The sequence below is a fragment of the Zingiber officinale genome, chromosome 1B (assembly GCF_018446385.1).
Source record: "Zingiber officinale cultivar Zhangliang chromosome 1B, Zo_v1.1, whole genome shotgun sequence".
Classification (NCBI taxonomy): domain Eukaryota; kingdom Viridiplantae; phylum Streptophyta; class Magnoliopsida; order Zingiberales; family Zingiberaceae; genus Zingiber; species Zingiber officinale.
The window spans coordinates 22445978-22464591 of NC_055986.1; the positions used below are offsets into that span (position 1 = coordinate 22445978).

Here is an 18614-nt window from a genome sequence, read left to right on the forward strand (position 1 = left end):
GTGTTAAGTTCCGCAGGAGACCCAAGTCAAAACCTAAAAGAACGAATAGATTAAGTTTTGGATCAAACGTGTTAAGTTCCGCAGGCGATCCAAAATTTAATTTAAAAGAACACATGGTAGCTAGGAAAAGGTTCAGACCTTTGTACAAAATTTTTGTACAGTGGAACCTCTAGGTTTTCCGAGTAGCAACCAACATAGAGTACTATATCCACCTATACCCACCTTTATACCCATGTTATAGGGGCCGACCAAGCTAGCTTGGGAACCAAGCTAGCTTGGGAACCAAGCTAGGGCCGGCCAAGCCTTGGTCCATGGGTGGTCGGCCCTAGCTTGAACCCAAGTCTAGGTGGCCGGCCATTATAAATTCAAAAGGAATTTTAATTTTAAATTTTTTCTTATGTGGAATACATGATTTAAAAGAGAGTTTAAAAATTAAAATATTTCCTTTTATAAGATTCTACAAAAGATTAAGAGAAGAGTTAAATCTCTTTCCTTATTTGTAGATTAAAAGGTTGATTTTAATTTTAGTTTAAACTTTACTTATTTATCATCCACATGTTGAAAAGTTAAATTTTAAAATTATAGAGATTTCCTTTTATAGCATCAATCATGAAGGGATTATTAAAGAGAAATTTTATTTTAAAATTTCTCCGGAAGTAAATTAGGAAGCTTTAATTTTTCTTGTGAAAAATTTCCTTGATTGCTTACATGAGGTGGCCCACCATATAAACTAAGAAAAGGAATTTAATTTTAATTTATTAAATTTTCCTTTTCAATGGCAATAGAGTTAAGGAAGTTTTTATTAAATTTTCCTTATTTGCCAAAGCTAAGAATTATAAAAGAGGGGGTTTTGGGAGCCTTCAAGGTGAATAACCTCTATTATTTTTCTCTCTCTTTTCTTCCTTGGTGTGGCCGGCTATTCCCTTTCTCTTCTCTCCATCCTTGTGGCCGAAACTCTCTTCTCTCTTGGAGATCAAGTGGTGGCCGGAACCTAGCTTGGAGAAGAAGGAGAGAAAGCTTGCATCCCTTGGAGCTTGGTTGGTGGAAAAAGATCTTCATCCTTTGGAAGTCTTGCTTGGCCGAAATTTGAAGGAAGAAGAAGAAGGTGCTAGGTGGTCCTCATCTCGGAAGATCGTTGCCCACACAACGTCCGAGATTAGAAGAGGAATACGGTAGAAGTTCAAGAGGTCATTATCTACTTAAAAAAGGTATAACTAATATTATTTTCCGCATCATGTTAGTTTTATCTTCATGTAAAAATACCAAATACAAGAGGCATGCGATTCTAGTTTTTCGAATTAGTTTTCGAAATTGTGTTCTTTTGTTTTTTCTTTTTATTGTGATTTGATTGTTTTTAGAGGTTAACCTAGGGTTACTATGGGAAGGTTAAATATTTAATTTCCTTAAAAGGCTTTGTCTAGTCGGTGGTGGTTGCTCCCATATCCAAGAAGGTCATGTGCCTCGCCATGCAGTACTAGAAGTCGATTTTGGAAATAGATATTTAATTGTCTTCGTGGCCTAGGTGATTTGGATCGAACGTGTTAAGTTCCGCGGGAGATCCAAGTCTAAACCTAAAAGAACAAATAAATTAAACTTAGAATCAAGCGTGTTAAGTTCCGCAGGCGATCCAAGTTTAATTTAAAAGAACACATGATAGCTAGGAAAAGGTTCAGACTTTTGTACAAAATTTTTGTACAGTGGAACCATTAGGTTTTCCAAAATAAAATTATAAATTTTAATAATATTATTATAATTTTCTCTAAATATATAATTTAATTTTTAATGAATATTTAAATTTATGATTTATATTTATTAAGTTCATTTAGGCTCGATAAAAGTACGAATAAATTCGTGAGTCATGAATATATTCGTTAAATAAAGCTCGAGCTCGGCTCGATTATAAACGAGTCAAGCTCAAATATTCAAGAGTTCGGCTCGATTCGACTCAATTACACCCCTATACACGTCATTAAATGTTTTTATTGCTTTTCAATAAGAGTGAGAGATAAGTTGTAATGAAATATTCGAATCGGTGCATTGGTAGTGCCGATGTTTAACGGACCATGTTTATCATGCCAGGCTAAATCTGTGTAGCGGCCAGCCATTTGCACAAATGCACAATCCGATTTGGTCAAGACCAAACCATAACGACAACTACAACAACTTAGAGTGATGGCTGATGTGTTTTTTTCGTTGTTCCCTTATCGTCAACGCCAGTGTGGTGCGGAGGCAGTGTCTCCGCAAAAGAGAAGCAGCGGCTGGGCGTAAAGAATGAGCTCCCTTCACCTCTTCTCTCCTTTTTCTTCCTCCTCCTCTGCTGCTCCTCTTATTCGCAGTCCTTTTCCCTCCTCCTTCATCGTGCCTTCGCACCTCTCGATGGCGAGGCCTCGCTCCGTCCGCTGCACGCCCATGCGCTCCAAGTTCTCCTCCTCTTTCCCCCGTAATACAGTTCAGATAACACAATAACTCTCCCTCCTCTGTCTACTCTTCTTCTCTCATCTCACCAGGTTTTCCTATCTCATCTTCCAGGAATCTACGCCTTCTCGAGCAACGACATCAAGGTAGGATCCAACATCGAAGTCGATGGTGCTCCCTGGCGTGTTCTCGGTATCGCCTCTCTTAAATGCCCACAACGTGGATTGTGGCTCCCTATTTTATCATGCCGCTGTGTCCTTCGTCGGCATTTGCCTGCATTTATGTGGTGTAGAAACCCTAGTTAATTATCTTTTCCTTGATTTGTTGAACTTGGTAGAGTTTCTCCATGTCAAACCTGGAAAGGGGGCAGCTTTCGTGCGGACCAAAGTGCGTAACTACTTGACAGGCAACACAGTTGAGAAAACCTTCCGAGCTGGAAGCACGGTAAATTCGAATTTATACTCAACTGCTATCTTATGGTGCTTGTTCTAATGCATGACTAAATGTCTTATCTTGCTATTGATGAATGTTGGCTTGCATTGATTCTTAATTTCCTTCAATGTTTTGATTCTCTTTCTTTCTTTTACTCTACTAATTCCTTGTTATACATCATGGTGTACCAGATTCTAGAGGCAAATATTGCCAAGGAAACCAAACAGTTCACATACAAAGACGGCGCTCAATATGTGTTCATGGATCTGGTAAGTTTACAGATATTGAGCAATTTGCTTGTCTGGTTTAGCGTGTTAAGTTTAAGCTGTTCGTAGCACACATGTTCCTTGGTATATATGCATGATATTGTCAAAATTGGAGCATCATACTAAAATTTATCAAATGGCTAGAAAATAACTAAGAAACAGAAGCCTACTTCTACCAAGATAAACTCATGAATAAAATATTTATAAGCTTCCATAAAAATAAAATAATATAGTAGATGTGGCCATGGCACCGCCCTAAGAGAAAGTGATGCCCCAAGTGTAGAGAGATTGCCGTTGTGCCTATTACAAACTTGCAACTCAGAAATAATTAATGGCATGTATGGAATTAATTTCAATTTTAAATTTGTACCTAAATTTGCTATTTATCCTATTTTAGTTGTCAGGCCAAAATGATTAAGCCAAAGTTAATAGTAGCATTCATGTATGCTTATAGATTTACTTTATTTCACAACTAAAAATGTGAGGCTAAACTGGTGCGTTATAATCTCCCCACTTAAGGCTTGATGTTTGCGTTAAGTCTTACACTCAACTTATAGCTTAGAATCGCCAAATAGTGGTTACACAATCATTTAGGCACCCCTTTCTAATGTTTCACCATGCCTAGAAACATCATGTGAGGCCTAATAGTGGTTACGTAATCACGTAGGCAACCCTTTCCAATGCCTGTTTTAATACCAATTATCAGAACTCCGTTTTGATGAGAGAGCTGACTTTAAGAAAATAACTTCGTTTATGCTAAGGTTTATCAAATAACTCTAAGAAAATAATAGGGAATAGAAGCTTACCTCGTGCAAGATGAGATTAGCAACATTGTAACATTGATGGATCTCAGCATTAGCAACAATAACTCTTATTTATTTGTTTATTTATTTTTATATACCAGGACAATAACTCCTATTTAAGATAACAGTGTTGATGGATCTCAACATTAGCAACAAAACCCTTATTTAAGAGTAATTACATTTTTACATGAATACAAAATTTTGACCCAAAATTTAATGAGGATGTTATACTTGTTCAAGCCCACCTCCTCATCTATTTTCTTGTTACTCTCAATTTGTTGCCCCCGCGGCAAGGTTGAGTTGACTAGTGCGGGGCAGAGTTGCTACCATAGGGCAAGGGTTCGAATCTCGGCAAAGCCGATGAAAAAAAAGCCCTCCCCGCACTGGCCAACTACAACTTCCCTATTTACCTCCTCACAAATGGTCGTGTGGCCGACCGTGTGGGGCGCTAGGGTGGCGGATTCCACTTTTTACTGCCATTGTTACTCTCAATTTGTTTTTATCCCTTTCAAAATTTAAAACAGACACTACTTTGACACATGCAAGACCACGATGAACAAAATATAGTATAACATATTGAATATGACTGCTCCTACTCATATTTGTTGACTCTGCAAGAAAGATTACTATACTGATGTTCATATCTCTAGCTTACATCTGCCTTGATGGTTATACTAGTCATGAAGATAGCTTCATATGGTCGGATATCCATCCTATTAATTGGTCTCTTGGCAAGGAATATAATGTTCATTAGTAGCCCATACCAATGGTGGCTAACTTCCGTGGAGCCGGGCTAGTCACCTCCTAGATTCGAAGAGCTAGATACTTGGAACACCAAAAAAAAAAAAATTATTAGCCCATACGAATATGACATGACATGACATGAATTAACTTATCATGTCTTACAAACTGTTATCAACATAAAGGATTTCATATGGCATTCGGTTATGGAGCTTATCCCAAAATAATGCCAAACATGTTTGAGTCTGTGAATTGGTGATACTTGCTTGTTGTGATCTGGCATCTCAGTTCATCATAGCAGTTTCTCTAAATAGTAACTTCTTGAATCTGCACAAGGAATTTTTTTTTTTTTTGATCACGTAACCTGAATAAAGCTTGTATAAAACAAGTTAATAGGAAATCCAATTATTATTCTGCCACCCTAGTTTTAAGGACTCTGTCTGTGTGATAGACAGTCCAGCTTAAAAGAAATGAAGCTAGAAGGCTCAACAATCACGAAAACTATATTATGTGAAATAAGGCTGTCTGTGTCACAGCTAAAATGGGGGATGGTAGAGGTTACAAAATGAAAAATAAAGTAAGCATTCCTAAAATTCACATTTTCGTTGTGCTCACCACAAATTGGTGATAAGAAACTTTCATCTCCTATGCAACTCTTGTTAAAGCATGGAAACTAAAATATATTATGTCTGCTAAATTATACTAATTTTGAGTAACTAACTTAACTACCTATAAATGTTATTTTATCATTTTGAATATTGAAGATTTTAGAACATGCAACCTTAAGTATGTCATGGATTAAATCTTTGAAGTAACATTGGCTGCTGTCAAATTAGTCTTTGATTTTGTTATTCTACATATCAGAATCTAGACATGATGCATATGATAGTATGTATACTTCACAGACAACTTTTGAGGAATTTCGTCTGACTGAGGCAGATGTTGGTGATAAAAAGAAATGGTTGAAAGAAGGAATGGACTGCAACTTGCTCTTCTGGAATGGACGGGTATTTCCCTCTCCTTGGTTACGATGAAAATTACTATCTGCTTTTACTATAGATTTGCTAACTTGGTATGTTCATCTATATAAACAGAATGTTGGGTTCTTGGAAATTTCAGTTTTTTGCATCTTATTGCTGAACTTTGAATAACTTTACCTTTTTGGATGCTTCTGTGCAAGTAATGTGCAGTCAATGGCAACTAACCCTGAACAGTTCCACAGGTAATTGATTTTGAACTTCCCATCATAGTGAAGCTGACTGTGGTTGATGTGGATCCTGGTCTAAAAGGTGACACTGTACAAGGTAATCAACTAATCATGAGAGATTTATTTTGATTCCACCATAGTTCTGCATTATGATGATCAATTTGATTGCAAAACTGTTTCTGTTAATTGATATTTTTAATTGATTGCTCCTGTATTTGATCCACTATCTAAGTTTCTATAAGATCTTTTATTGTTGGTAGGTTGCTTTTTATGGCAACTGAAGCTGATAACCTACCAGAATCCTTTAATATGGTCATCGACTAATGGGTTATCTCTAACATTATCAAATACCTACGGCTTCCCTTTAGTTTCAGCTCATTGCTAACATTACATAAGATAGTTTTATCATCAGTAAAATATCTAGAGGGAGTTTTTATAGATAGTTCTATTATTGCTAAAAAATCTAGAGGAAGTTCTATCGATAGTTCTACTATTACTAAAAAATATAGAGGGGTATATATTTTAAAGATTCCTTCTTGGAACACATTCTGGTCTACAGTGGAAGAGTACTATGGAATGATATATATTTTTCTCTTTAATCTCCCTTGGATAGTGAAATATTTGCACATTCATTTTCCACATAAAGGAAAACTGCTATTAAAAACTTCATTTTAATAGCACCAACTTATCCAGTGTCTATTTATAGGCAATCTAAACTTTTATGTTAACTTGAACAACATACAAATTGCAGGGGGATCAAAACCAGCAACTCTAGACACAGGTGCTGTTGTGAATGTGCCACTGTTTGTGAGCATGGGCGAAGAGATCTTAGTTGATACTAGAACCGGCCAGTATACAAGCCGAGCATAGGGAAGCTGTCTCAACGAATCGTCTCAGATGAGTTCTTTTTGCAGCTTGTCTTGCAGTCACAGAATCATTGCAAGTTAAGGTTGTCATATAAAGTTTTGCAGCTTGTGATTAAGCTGGCGGTTTTGGTATCATTCTTTAACATCTTTTGCACATTATTGAATGATGGATATTGTCAATAACACAATTGTTACCTTCAAGCTCTTAGAATCACTTGATACCTTGCATTAGTTGGTGCCTCATGTTGTTTAACTAGCCAGGTGTAGAACTAACACATCAGGATGGCAGATTGAACAAGCATGACTTTGATTGAACAAGAAGGGCTTTATCTCATCCAAAAGTAATGTATACTATTCAAAAGTCATTGGATCATATTATACTCCTAAAAAATTTTAACTTTCCCTGCCAATGTTATTTACTTGATTCAATTGGATAAAATTTCTATCATGAGTTTCTTTTTATTTTTTATATAAAATATTCAAATTTGAATAACTACCGTCGTTTTGTCCAGAATTTTTAGGCTCTTTCTTCCAAGAAGTAGAAAAAGGAGATGGCAAAATTTCCAAAGGGGGAAATGAATATATATATATATATATATATAGGAAAGAGAGTAAGTGAAAGTAAAAGAAAAAAAAAATCAGTAATCTTTGTTTTAAAACCACAAAAATTGAAATATGGTAAGGGATAAATATTGATGATAGTTTAGTTTATAACAAAAATTATTTTCTATATATATATAAATATATTGAAATGAACATTTTTACCAACATCTTCTCAAGATAGTATATGATAATAACACCTAAATTGCTACCGCCAAATTGTTTCTTTTCCTTTTTTTTTTAACGCAAGTTTAGTAGTCAAAATTTGACAGATTGAGATAAGAATAAAATTTGAAATCTAATTGAGAAACAAAATTGAATTTTTTTTCTTTTTTTTCTTTTCTTTTTAAAAATCTTCGTCCTAAATCGTATTGAGTAGGCTTTCATCAACTTTTTCAATAATAATTACCTTCCGTACAATTTTCCTCTTTGCCTCGCCCGTTACCTTCCTCTCTCTCTCTCTGTTTAATTTTTGGCTGCTTCCAGTTCCAAAGCGACCCCAGTCTCCTTCCCTCTTCCCTCCTCTCTCTCTCTCTCTCTCCCGCGAAATCTCCACTCCAATCTCCCTCCATCCCCGCCGGCGATCTCGCTTGCTGCCGTTAGTTCCTCGCTCGCTCTCGACTCCCCGCTTCGACTGACGCAGCCTGTTTACCTTTTTTTCTTCACTGTTAGAAGGAGTTCTCGAGGGGCATCGAGGATATGATTAGGGTTTGTTTTCGCTCTTTTCCCTGTTGTTCAAAATTGTTTTTTTTTTCCTTCTTCGTTAATCAAGTTGGTATTTTCTGGATTCGTGGAGACTTCTCCTTTTGTCGATCCGATCAAGTGTTTCTCGAGATGGAATTATAGGGGTGGTTCTGTTTCCAGGTGTTCTCGATGTGAAAGCACGAGATCTGGTATCGAGGCGATCTCTGTTGTTGCCCTAGCGCTCAAAGAAAGGCATTCCTTGCTGTTCTTGTTATGCTGATGGATTCTGAAGCACTCAAAGATTTCTCCTTTGACAAAATTGGAGCTTCTGAATCGGATGAAATGGAGATCATTGAGATGGGGTCTTTAATTAAGTTGGAAGAAGTGGCAAGTGGTGGGCAAGAAGTTTGCCGCCGTGCTCCCTCGATCGGGTGTAATTACTATCCTGAAGGTTGTGATGGTGCATTCATTGAACTCATTGATGGAATGGAAGTTTGTCCTGCAACCCCGTCTCCTGATAGTGAGAGTTTGGATCTTTCATTCTCTTCTGATCAATCTGAGGAACGTGAGGCCGTTTCCATTGCCCAAACCCCATTACAAAACACCTTCGATCCATTTGCTCCTGCCAAAGAAGATCTAGCTGTTGCCCCCATGAAGAAAACTCTGAAGAGAATTCAAATTCCTCACCTGCGGAAGCTGAAATTTTATGAATTTCTTGATTCCACTCGTATAGAATGCCATGTTCCTGAAGATGGTCACCTTTCAGAATTACTTTCTCAATCGTTCTTCGAACTAATTGTTTCGTGCCAGTTGCAGGAGATATCTGCAAACAATCTGTTGGATCATGAGCAACATTCCAAATATCCCAATACGCCACTGTCATTACCTTTACTAACAGGTGTTGCAGAGACATGCCCACCTGCTCCTAAGAGAGAACCGGCAAGATCAACAAAATTAGATCCCGGAATATGCCGACAGCTTGACTTCCCCGACGACGATATGGCTGGATGACAGAACTCTGTTTTTATGTTTTCTAACATATAATATCACAAACTTATTTAATAGTTAATGTTCCTAGCTACATAGAAATAACCTGTGTTCTATCCTGATTAGACTCATGCAGGGACTAATTGCTTCAATTGCAGTTTGTAAATTTTGGATTGCTCATGCTTGCTGATTTGAGCTGTAGTGTCAATGATATTGATGACACTAGGAAAGTTATTAACTTCATGTAAGTTGGATAAGTACATGACTTGAATGTGCCATCACTGTGTTTTCTTCTCGTTTTCTTTTATTGTGGATGATCATGACAAGCAGAATATGACTGTTTTTCTTGTGCATGTTCCTGCTTGATGGTCTAATTTGGGCTTTTGATACCTGTGATTCCCAAAAGCAATATATAGCTATCAAGATATATATTGTTTTGAAACAGGTGGAGGATACTTGGGTGATTTTGGAATAGGTTGCATGTTAAATTTTGTTTTCCCACCAAATCTAGTTTTTGTCTAAAAGAGTCTTGTATTTAGATTTCTTATATATTCTAGTGATACTTGGAGTTATTAATAATGTTTCTAAATATGAAGATGTCTTGCTCTATATACTTGCTTTGTTCTTTCATATAAATAAAAAGGTAAAAAGTAGGAGTATGTTTCATTTTATATATCGATTGCTCAAGTTTAAATTAATATGAAAAAATTAGATGAAAAGTCAATGGTAAAATAAAATGAATAAATAAATAGGAGAGCATGTTGAATTAGAGATGGTTGGTACGGTATATTAAACTTTAAATCTTTATATTGTATAAAAATCATATGGAGTATATTGATATTAAATTTATATCAATATACCGATATGATTATGTAGTATATTAAATTTTTGATAATTTTTCTGACCTCAAGTTGAATGCCTCTGTCCCACTACATTTGAATAACAAATTAATTGAATCAAAATTCCTCCAAATAAAATTAACCTCCTAGCCATTCTTAAATCATCCTATTCAGCTTTATTTGATTTAATATTTTTTCCGGCCATGCTAATTCGGTGTTACATGATTTATTATTTTTTTTATAAGCATATTGAATCACAATAGTTTTAGCAGCAACAAAAGAAAAAAAGAAAAAAAAAACATCCACTCTAACTTTTGCCATTAACATTAGCCTCTATAACAAAATGCTTCCGATACGAAAAATCCTGACATGATGACAGATCAAAATTCAACCAAATCAGTATGGCATTCCCCCCACGCCAGCGCCCATAGCAGCAGAATCATTCTCATCCTTTGGTAGCTCAACAACTACAGCTTCGGTGGTAGTCAACAACGAAGAAACGCTGAAATAATAACAAATGAACGTAAAATGAGTTTGGACTTGATAAAGCCAAGTGGGCTTTCAGTAGGAACACACAGAAAACATAATTTTACTCACCTTGCAGCATCTACCAAAGCAGTTCTGATGACCTTCAAGGGATCAATGATGCCTGCTTTCACCATGTCTACGTAATCCCCTGGTCATGAAAGAAAGATCATCAATGTCTTTAACTAGTCACAAAACTATTTTAAGAAACTCAATGTGGGAATGAATCTGACCTTTGGCTGCATCATAACCAAGGTCGAGATTATCTTGTTCCAAAAGCTTGCCAACGACCACTGCTCCCTCTACTCCAGCATTGGAAGCAATTATGTATGCTGGGGCCTGGAAAAGTTCAGACTGGAAAGTTGAAAGATAACGGCGTAATAAATTACCAGCTTTAGCTCTACAAGTTAGTCAAGAACCTTTAAGGCGTTTTGAATTATTTGGACACCAATCTTCTGGTCGAAGTTGGCCGTCTGCAGTTTATCCAGCTCCTTGGATGCATAAAGAAGCGCAACGCCACCACCTGAAAATAGTCAATGAGTACCTCCAACTATTGTGAAGAAAATATCTCAAGAATTTCACTAGAAATGGACAAAAGATACCCGGCACAATGCCTTCTTCAACAGCAGCTTTTGTTGCGTTAAGAGCGTCTGTCACCCTGTCCTTTTTCTCACCAACTTCCGCTTCACTAGCTCCTCCAATCTGCAAAAATCATGTCTAGATTCATGAAATAGCTCAAAACAGAAATTGCCGCTACCTATGATTATGATTAGTCAAGAAAATTATTGTACAGGTAAAGACATACTGATCAGGCTATAAATGCGAAAACTCTTTCAACTGTTATTCTTAAGACGAGAAAATTGCAGTAGTGTACTGTGTAAACTAATTAACACTTAAACACCAACTGCTTTGCTCTAAAACAACGTTTTAGCAGCATGTCGTGAAAGTGCCAACTTAAAGAATACCTTAAGAACAGCAACTCCACCAGAAAGTTTTGCCAACCTCTCTTGCAACTTTTCTTTGTCATAATCAGATGTGCTTAATTCAATGGCAGATCGTATCTGGTATGAATGGAAGGTAAAACAATCACAAAATACAAGCTTGATTCCATTAATTCATTTCAGTATCTCATTGATCAGATGTAAAAGAATCTGACCTGCTGGCATCTCTCTTCAATAGCCTGTTTGTCACCAGAACCATGCAGAATCACAGAATCATCTTTTGAGATTGTCACCTACAATATAACCATTTATAAATTCCGATGCCCCCAGTTGGACGCCTATACTAATAACGTGGTTGATTCCAAGTTCAGAATGCAGGCTACTGACTATGAAACTAAGAACAATAAAAGTTAAAAAAAAAAAAAACACAGCTACACCTTTTTGCATGATCCAAGCATTTCAAATTCCACTTTCTCAAGGTTCATGCCAAGTTCTTCTGTTATGACCTAAACCATACAAGCAAATAATTCATTAATTCGCCATACATTAATGGAAGAACACCAAACAATGCCTATTTAAATGTACTCACAGATCCCCCTGTGAGAGTGGCAAGATCATGCAAACTGGCCTTTCTGTTCTCCCCAAAACCAGGGGCCTTAACAGCGCAGACCTGTACGGAAACAACTTAGTGGGCGCTGGAATGTAGCCAGAACTAGGTGCCAAAATGAATTCACAAGTATCAATACACAAAAGATGGTTTTATTGACCTTAATTCCAGCACGAAGCTTATTGAGAATCAAAGTCGCAAGAGCGTCACTTTCTACATCTTCAGCAACAATTAGCAAAGGTCTTTGTCTCTGAACACAGAAGAAAAGTATCAGTATTTATTATATCAACGGTAAAAACATTCTGAAATCTGCATCAAGATACTTCACCTTCAATGCCAACTCTAATGCCTTGACTACGCCATTGATGTTTGAGATCTTCTTTTCATGAATCAAAATAAGAGGATCTTCAAGTTCCTGCAAAACAAAAAATTTCATTCATAAATCAATAAAATAAGCACTACATGGATGGAAGATACTTGATCGTGATATACTGCTTACACATTTTTGATTCTTCTGGTCGGTAATGAAATATGGTGATATGTACCCTCTGTCAAGTTTCATTCCTTCAACTACTTCCAGTTCGTCATCTAGGGTTTTACCATCCTAACAGGGTACATCAAATTACAGATAATTTTCATGAGCAATGTAACTGGTATGTAGTCAAACTAGAAGAGCAAAGCAAACAGAAATTTATAAAACACAGAAGAAAGCTCAACAAAAGAAGTTAAATTTAACAAACTACTAAAAGCAGACAGGGCTACACAGTATGCACAGTCAGAAATATTTTTTTTACACCAAATGGCAGTCATGTGCGTCAGATTTATCTCAATCAATAGTTATATTGTAAGCAAAACTAAAAAAAAAAATTTTAAAATTATGGATGCCCCATTGTGCACCAATCAAAATCCAATGTCATGTTTGACTAGATAATTTTAATGGCATTGACAACTGGAAATGCAATCTAATGGAACACTAGTTAAAAGTAAATGGAAATTATTTTGAATTCAAATCATAATAGATTAATAAGAGAAAATTGAAACAAAAAAGTAAGACTTTTCACAAGACATCCTTGATAAGAGCATGGTCAATGAAATATTTGCATTATTTTCTTTAGCTATGTTTGACACAAGTTATCCAATTCCTAACAATTAGTAAACATCAGATATTACCATGAATATAAGTAAATGATCGATGGATGTTACATTAATCAAACATGACCTGAATGGTGCATCTGTATCACATAAGATCCAATAACCAGTGGACCCATATATCATTTTTTTTGGTCTCAAGATGCCTTGAAAATTGTAGGTGGTGGTATCAGACACAAAAAATTACAAATAATATTGAAAAATTTTACGTTTTTGCAATTTTTCATAAAAGCTATACTTCACCAAAAAGTATGAATTGAGTTAGTCTGCTTTTATTTTTCCTTTCTATTTCTGACAATCAAGAAGCTAGTCTCTCTATGACTCAGTTCAACACTTCAACTATGAACAAATTGTTGTAAAAAGTGAAATGTGAAAAGGCAAATTGAGCTTATATTAAAAAGATAGAATATATATATATATAGTTGACACTAGGTATCCAATTCTTCGAACCAACTAATCATGGGAGTGACCAGCCCGACCCTACGGAAGTTTTCCGCTAGCCATAGGATAAATCGGGAAGCGCTAATGGAGGCTCATCCAAACGGCCAACATTCTTAGGTTTATGAGAAGGGAAAATCCCCTGCGGTGTTTAATGTTTTATATCATGAAAGATGAATTATTACCTAACGCCATTTACTTTAAATGAATAAGAAAAAAGATATAGTAGCGGAGAAACATAAGTAATTGCTATCGCTAAACTGTAAGTGAAAAAAAAATGTGAGTGGACAACAAATAAAGTAACATAAAGTATCATCACCAAGAATAAGACGCTTACAGAGACTGTAATAACTCCCTCTCTGCCAACTTTCTCCATGGCTTTTGCAATTAGTTCCCCAATTTCTCTTTCTCCATTAGCTGATATTGTGCCAACCTTTAACAGAAAATCAATCAAGTTATTGCTGATGTGATAAACAACTAAGGAACTAAGCAAAAAATATGTAATATCAGAAGCTACAATTTCCAAAGTTATGGGGGTGCTCCCAAAGTTTCTTTTATTGTGATATTCTGGATACCAAATAACATTATACCTGGGCTATCTCCTCCGATGTACTAATCAACTTTGCTCTGGCCTTCAAGTTAGTCACAACAGCATCAACAGCAATGGTGATGCCTCGTCTCAAGTCCATCGCATTCATTCCAGCTGCAACTGACTTGCATCCTTCAGCAAATATTGCTTTTGTAAGGATCGTAGCACAGGTTGTCCCTGCATAAATTCAGCTCACCCAATGTTAGCAACATGCCACTGAAACCAATGTAGCCTTTTAATCAATGAAGATGTGGCAGTTATACTCATGAGATTTCCAGAGGAAATAACCAAATACCACTTGCCAAAGGAGGCAGAGGTAGGTACAGTCACAAATGAACTAACTTTTTTGTGAAAAAATCTCAATACTTGATAAGTGCTCATTTGTGTTTGTTCACATGGAAAATCCTTTTAGAAAAAATAACAAATTTGAATATGTTTTCAAGTTATCTAAGATAGTGAATAAGCTGTTGTAAGGTGAAATTGGCCAGATCCATGAGCAAAGATGAATTGTTCATGCACACACTTGTTACAGACTTGTTAATAATTTGTCATCTTATTTATCTAGCTTATTTATTCAAATATATAAAGAATATATTATATGTAAACGTGCAAAATAGTTGGGTAGTTATTTGGATAACCATTAAACACAAAACGCTAAACCTGATTACAAAGCAAACAGAAAACTTACCATCACCAGCAACATCATTAGTTGAATTGGCAACTTGCTTCACAAGGCTGGCACCCACATTCTTTATTCTATCCTTGAACTCGATACTCTTTGCTACCGTTACGCCATCCTTTGTTACTTTGGGTGCGCCATAGCTTTGCTCAATAACAACAGTTCGACCCTTCAAACAAGTATCAAAGAAACAAATCAAACATCAAATCACTGTGTCACGAGACGCAAATCCTGCTTGATCCCATCAATAATTTTTGGCAACATAAACCAGCCAAAGATCTATACCTTTGGGCCCATAGTCACCTTCACCGCATCGGCAAGATCTTCCACACCCTTGAGCATCAAAGCACGTGCATCCACTCCGAATCTGATATCCTTTGCAGCATAGTTCCTAGTCGATCCAAGTCTACTACCAATCTACAGCCAGAAAAGCAATAGAACGTAACTCGTATGATCACATATCCTACAACTCTTCTAATCATGGTCCCTATATCTATTATCGTGATCGCAGCTCAAAATCAAAACTTTATACATATATATATAAAAAAGAGACAACAATAATGAACAGAAATTTTATCACAACCCAAAAAAGTCCAGACTTTTGTACCTGCCGGCTGCTGCTACCTCTAGAAACCCTAAAAAACCAAGAAGGCCAAGTAAGCTATCACCATGAACACAAAAAAACTTCGTGCATTTCTTTCTATAAAATAAAACTTACCGAGCTTTGGAGGTAAGGGAGGCGACGGTGCGATACATGGTCGGATCGAGGAGAGAACGTAGTCGAACTATCGGCGGTATACCGGGACTCCGTAGAACAGATCAAGTGGAAAGGAGCTTTCTGGAGCTTAAATAGTGGGGAAGGGAAGAGGATGGTAGCAGCCAGGTTAGAGACACGAAGGACCTCGTAAGAAATCCTCCCCAGGTCCAGGGTTTAGGGTTTTCGGTGTCGGAGGCTCCGGTTTACTTTAGGACTAACATTTAAGTAAAATGTCCTCGCTATGTGAACGAAATCTGGACCGTTCATCGAGATGGAAGCCACTGGCGGACGATAAAATAAGTGGTCCTCGCGGAGCATCATTGACAAGCTAAATGGAATGGTAAAAATGACAGTAATTAGAAAGAAGATAATTATATTTTAAAGACCCTTCCTTATTCTTTTCACAGTTATTTGGATGCGAAGGTCAATAGGAAGATGTAATTCGTTATTTGACTCGTCTCATCGTCCAAGCCAATTCAGATAGCCTTATTCACTAATCCCAACTTCTTGTACTTAGGTCATCTACAACGCTGTTAATACTCAGCGTTAATATTCACGTGATAACACTATTCATGTACTGTTCCTTTAACACGTTAAAGGAATTGAACGGGGTTAAAACACTTACATATTAAAAAAATTATATATATATATATAATATTATATTGTTATTAACGAGTCACGCGTTAATAGCGTTGCAGATGCTCTTATACACACACGAAGCTTTTACGATATGAATGGGGGCCGGTGTTGTCGACGCGTCCCTCTGACGGTCAAATCAAGTGCTGGACTATGAGATGAGACTTGGAAATGCAAAAGAAGAAATACTCAAGAGAGATTAGAGAGATTATTAGTGGAGAAAAGTTACATTCGAGTATCGTACCCTCACTTACCTCCCTCGATCTTTATATAATCAACAGAATTAAATCTTCAGATTGGCTACCACACGAGCGAGATGATGCCCACATGCTGTTAGCACACAGGGTGGTAGACAACCATTGGACTGTACCTCAACACTATCGGACAATTGGCTAAGTGTCACCTTCTGCGTGAGTTGTCGGAGATTGCCAGTATTAGAGTGTATACTAAAAACCCAGATTTATGTAAATATTTATTTGAAATAAAGAATCTCATTGGTCAAATGTTTATATCTATATGCTAAGTGTAGTTGTTCAATTAATTTATATTGTAGATAACATGGTGTGTGGTGTCACACACAAAAGATCATGTTATCTGTTCCTTATAAATTATAAATAGTAACTCACGACTAAGATGAATAGGAACAAACCATTAGAATAGTCGTAGTGTAATTTGGTATTAATTTATCTTGACTATAAAATTACACTAGTACACTCTGAGTGTATTGAGCAGGATCATTTAAGGTAGTTTCTTTTTATACTGACTGTATAAAAGAACAAGACCTTTGTTATTATGAAAGTGTGTGCTTTTAATCCTGATATAATAACAAGCGCATATATTTAGTATTTGTTTCTTTAATTTATTAGTGGGTGAGATTTAGTTCGATAAATCAAGAGGCCCGATAAGTTGGAAATAATATTATTTATAGTATGTGTTGTTGATTATAGAAGGAAACTGTGTCCTAGCAATCTAGGTTGACGATGTCCCCAAGAGGAGCTCATAAGGATTATCACGTAAACCCTACAGGTGGACTTAGTCCGACATGATAATAAGGTTGAGTGGTACTACTCTTGAAGTTAGATATTAATTAAGTGAGTTGTCAGTAACTCATTTAATCAGTGAACATTCGATATCTTAAACACAGGGAGATTAACACGCTCATGATAAGAAGGAGCTCATATAGTAATATGGGATTGTTGCGGTAGTTCAATAATAACTCTTTAGTGGCATGAGTTATTATTGATGAACTCGAGTTGGGTGTTCGAGGCGAACACGGGAAGCTCAAGTTATCGGGAGACTAAAACCAATTCCTCCTCTCGGTCCCTGTCGTAGTCTCTTAATTATAAAGTCTTATATCCACCTAAACCCCACCTTATTACCCATCCTTAGGTGGCCGGCCAAGCCAAGCTTGAAGCCCAAGCAAGGGTCGACCAAACCAAGCCTTGGATGGGATTAAGATGTGGTCGACCTAGCTTAGAGCTCAAGCTTAGGTGGTCGGCTACATAAAAAATAAAAGGGAGTTTATTTTTTAAAATCTTTCCTTATATGGAAGCCATGATTTTAAAAGAGAGTTTTAAAAATTAAATCTTTCCTTTTATAGTTTCTACAAAGGATTAAGAGAAATGTTTGATATCTTTCCTTATTTGTAGTTAAAAGGAAGATTTTAATTTTTGGAGAAAACTTTCCTTAATTGTAATCATCCACATGTTTTAAAAGAGATATTTTAATTTATAAAAGTTTTCTTTATAACCCACCATGAAGGGAATTTAAAAGAGAAATTTTTATTTTAAAAATTTCCGGAAACAAATAAGGAAGTTTTAATTTTATGTTTAAAACTTGTCTTGTTTAGTGCACATGATGTGGCCGACCATTGAAAGATTAAAAGGAAGTTTTAATTAAATTTTCCTTTTTAGTCATTAGCAAGGAAAATAAGGAAGTTTTAATTATGTTTAAAACTTTCCTTATTTGCCATGACCAAGGATTATAAAAGAGAGGGAGGGATTGCCCCATGAGAGAACACATCTATTATTCCTCTCCTCTCTTCCTTGATGGTGGTCGACTCTCTTCTTCTCCTATTCTTCTTCCTTGGTGGCCGGCGACATCTTATCTCTAGGAGTTATTGGTGGTTGGATCTTGTTAGAGGAAGAAGGAGAGATAGGAGACACTGTTTCTTAGCATCCCTTGGAGCTTGGTTGGTGGTCGAAGTTCTTCATCTCTAGGAGATTGTTGGTGGCCGAAACTTGGAAGGAAGAAGAAGGTTTTGGTGGATTCTCATCTCGGTAGATCGTCGTCCACACGACGTCCGAGATAAGAAGAGGAATACGACAGAAGATCGTGAGGTCTATAAGCTATAAAAGGTATAACTAGTTTTGTTTCCGCATCATAACTAGTTCATCTTTTGTATGGATTTTGAAATACCAAACACACGAGGCTAACGATTCTAGGTTTCGGAT

At 36.5% G+C, this 18614-nt stretch overlaps 3 protein-coding genes across 3 annotated transcripts; 2 read left to right on the forward strand and 1 right to left on the reverse strand.

Moving 5' to 3' along the window:
* Positions 1–2164: 2164 nt before the first annotated feature.
* Positions 2165–6961, forward strand: LOC122052643 (elongation factor P-like). Its single transcript, XM_042614268.1, has 7 exons — positions 2165–2440; positions 2530–2607; positions 2753–2859; positions 3039–3116; positions 5563–5664; positions 5880–5961; positions 6616–6961. Exons 1-7 carry the CDS (start codon positions 2272–2274, stop codon positions 6732–6734), a joined length of 735 nt encoding a protein of 244 aa, XP_042470202.1. The 5' UTR covers positions 2165–2271; the 3' UTR covers positions 6735–6961.
* Positions 6962–7769: 808 nt separating this feature from the next.
* Positions 7770–9296, forward strand: LOC122052646. Its single transcript, XM_042614282.1, has 2 exons — positions 7770–8038; positions 8195–9296. Exon 2 carries the CDS (start codon positions 8288–8290, stop codon positions 9023–9025), a length of 738 nt encoding a protein of 245 aa, XP_042470216.1. The 5' UTR covers positions 7770–8038; positions 8195–8287; the 3' UTR covers positions 9026–9296.
* A 761-nt stretch (positions 9297–10057) lies between these two features.
* On the reverse strand, positions 10058–15728 carry LOC122052651 (chaperonin CPN60-2, mitochondrial-like). Its single transcript, XM_042614293.1, has 18 exons — positions 15487–15728; positions 15376–15403; positions 15054–15185; positions 14778–14937; positions 14091–14266; positions 13838–13933; positions 12413–12517; positions 12242–12328; positions 12074–12163; positions 11896–11976; positions 11744–11812; positions 11522–11599; positions 11331–11426; positions 10968–11067; positions 10785–10888; positions 10599–10704; positions 10438–10516; positions 10058–10342 (listed from the first exon to the last, which is right to left on the reverse strand). Exons 1-18 carry the CDS (start codon positions 15522–15524, stop codon positions 10237–10239), a joined length of 1731 nt encoding a protein of 576 aa, XP_042470227.1. The 5' UTR covers positions 15525–15728; the 3' UTR covers positions 10058–10236.
* Between the last annotated feature and the right edge of the window lie 2886 nt (positions 15729–18614).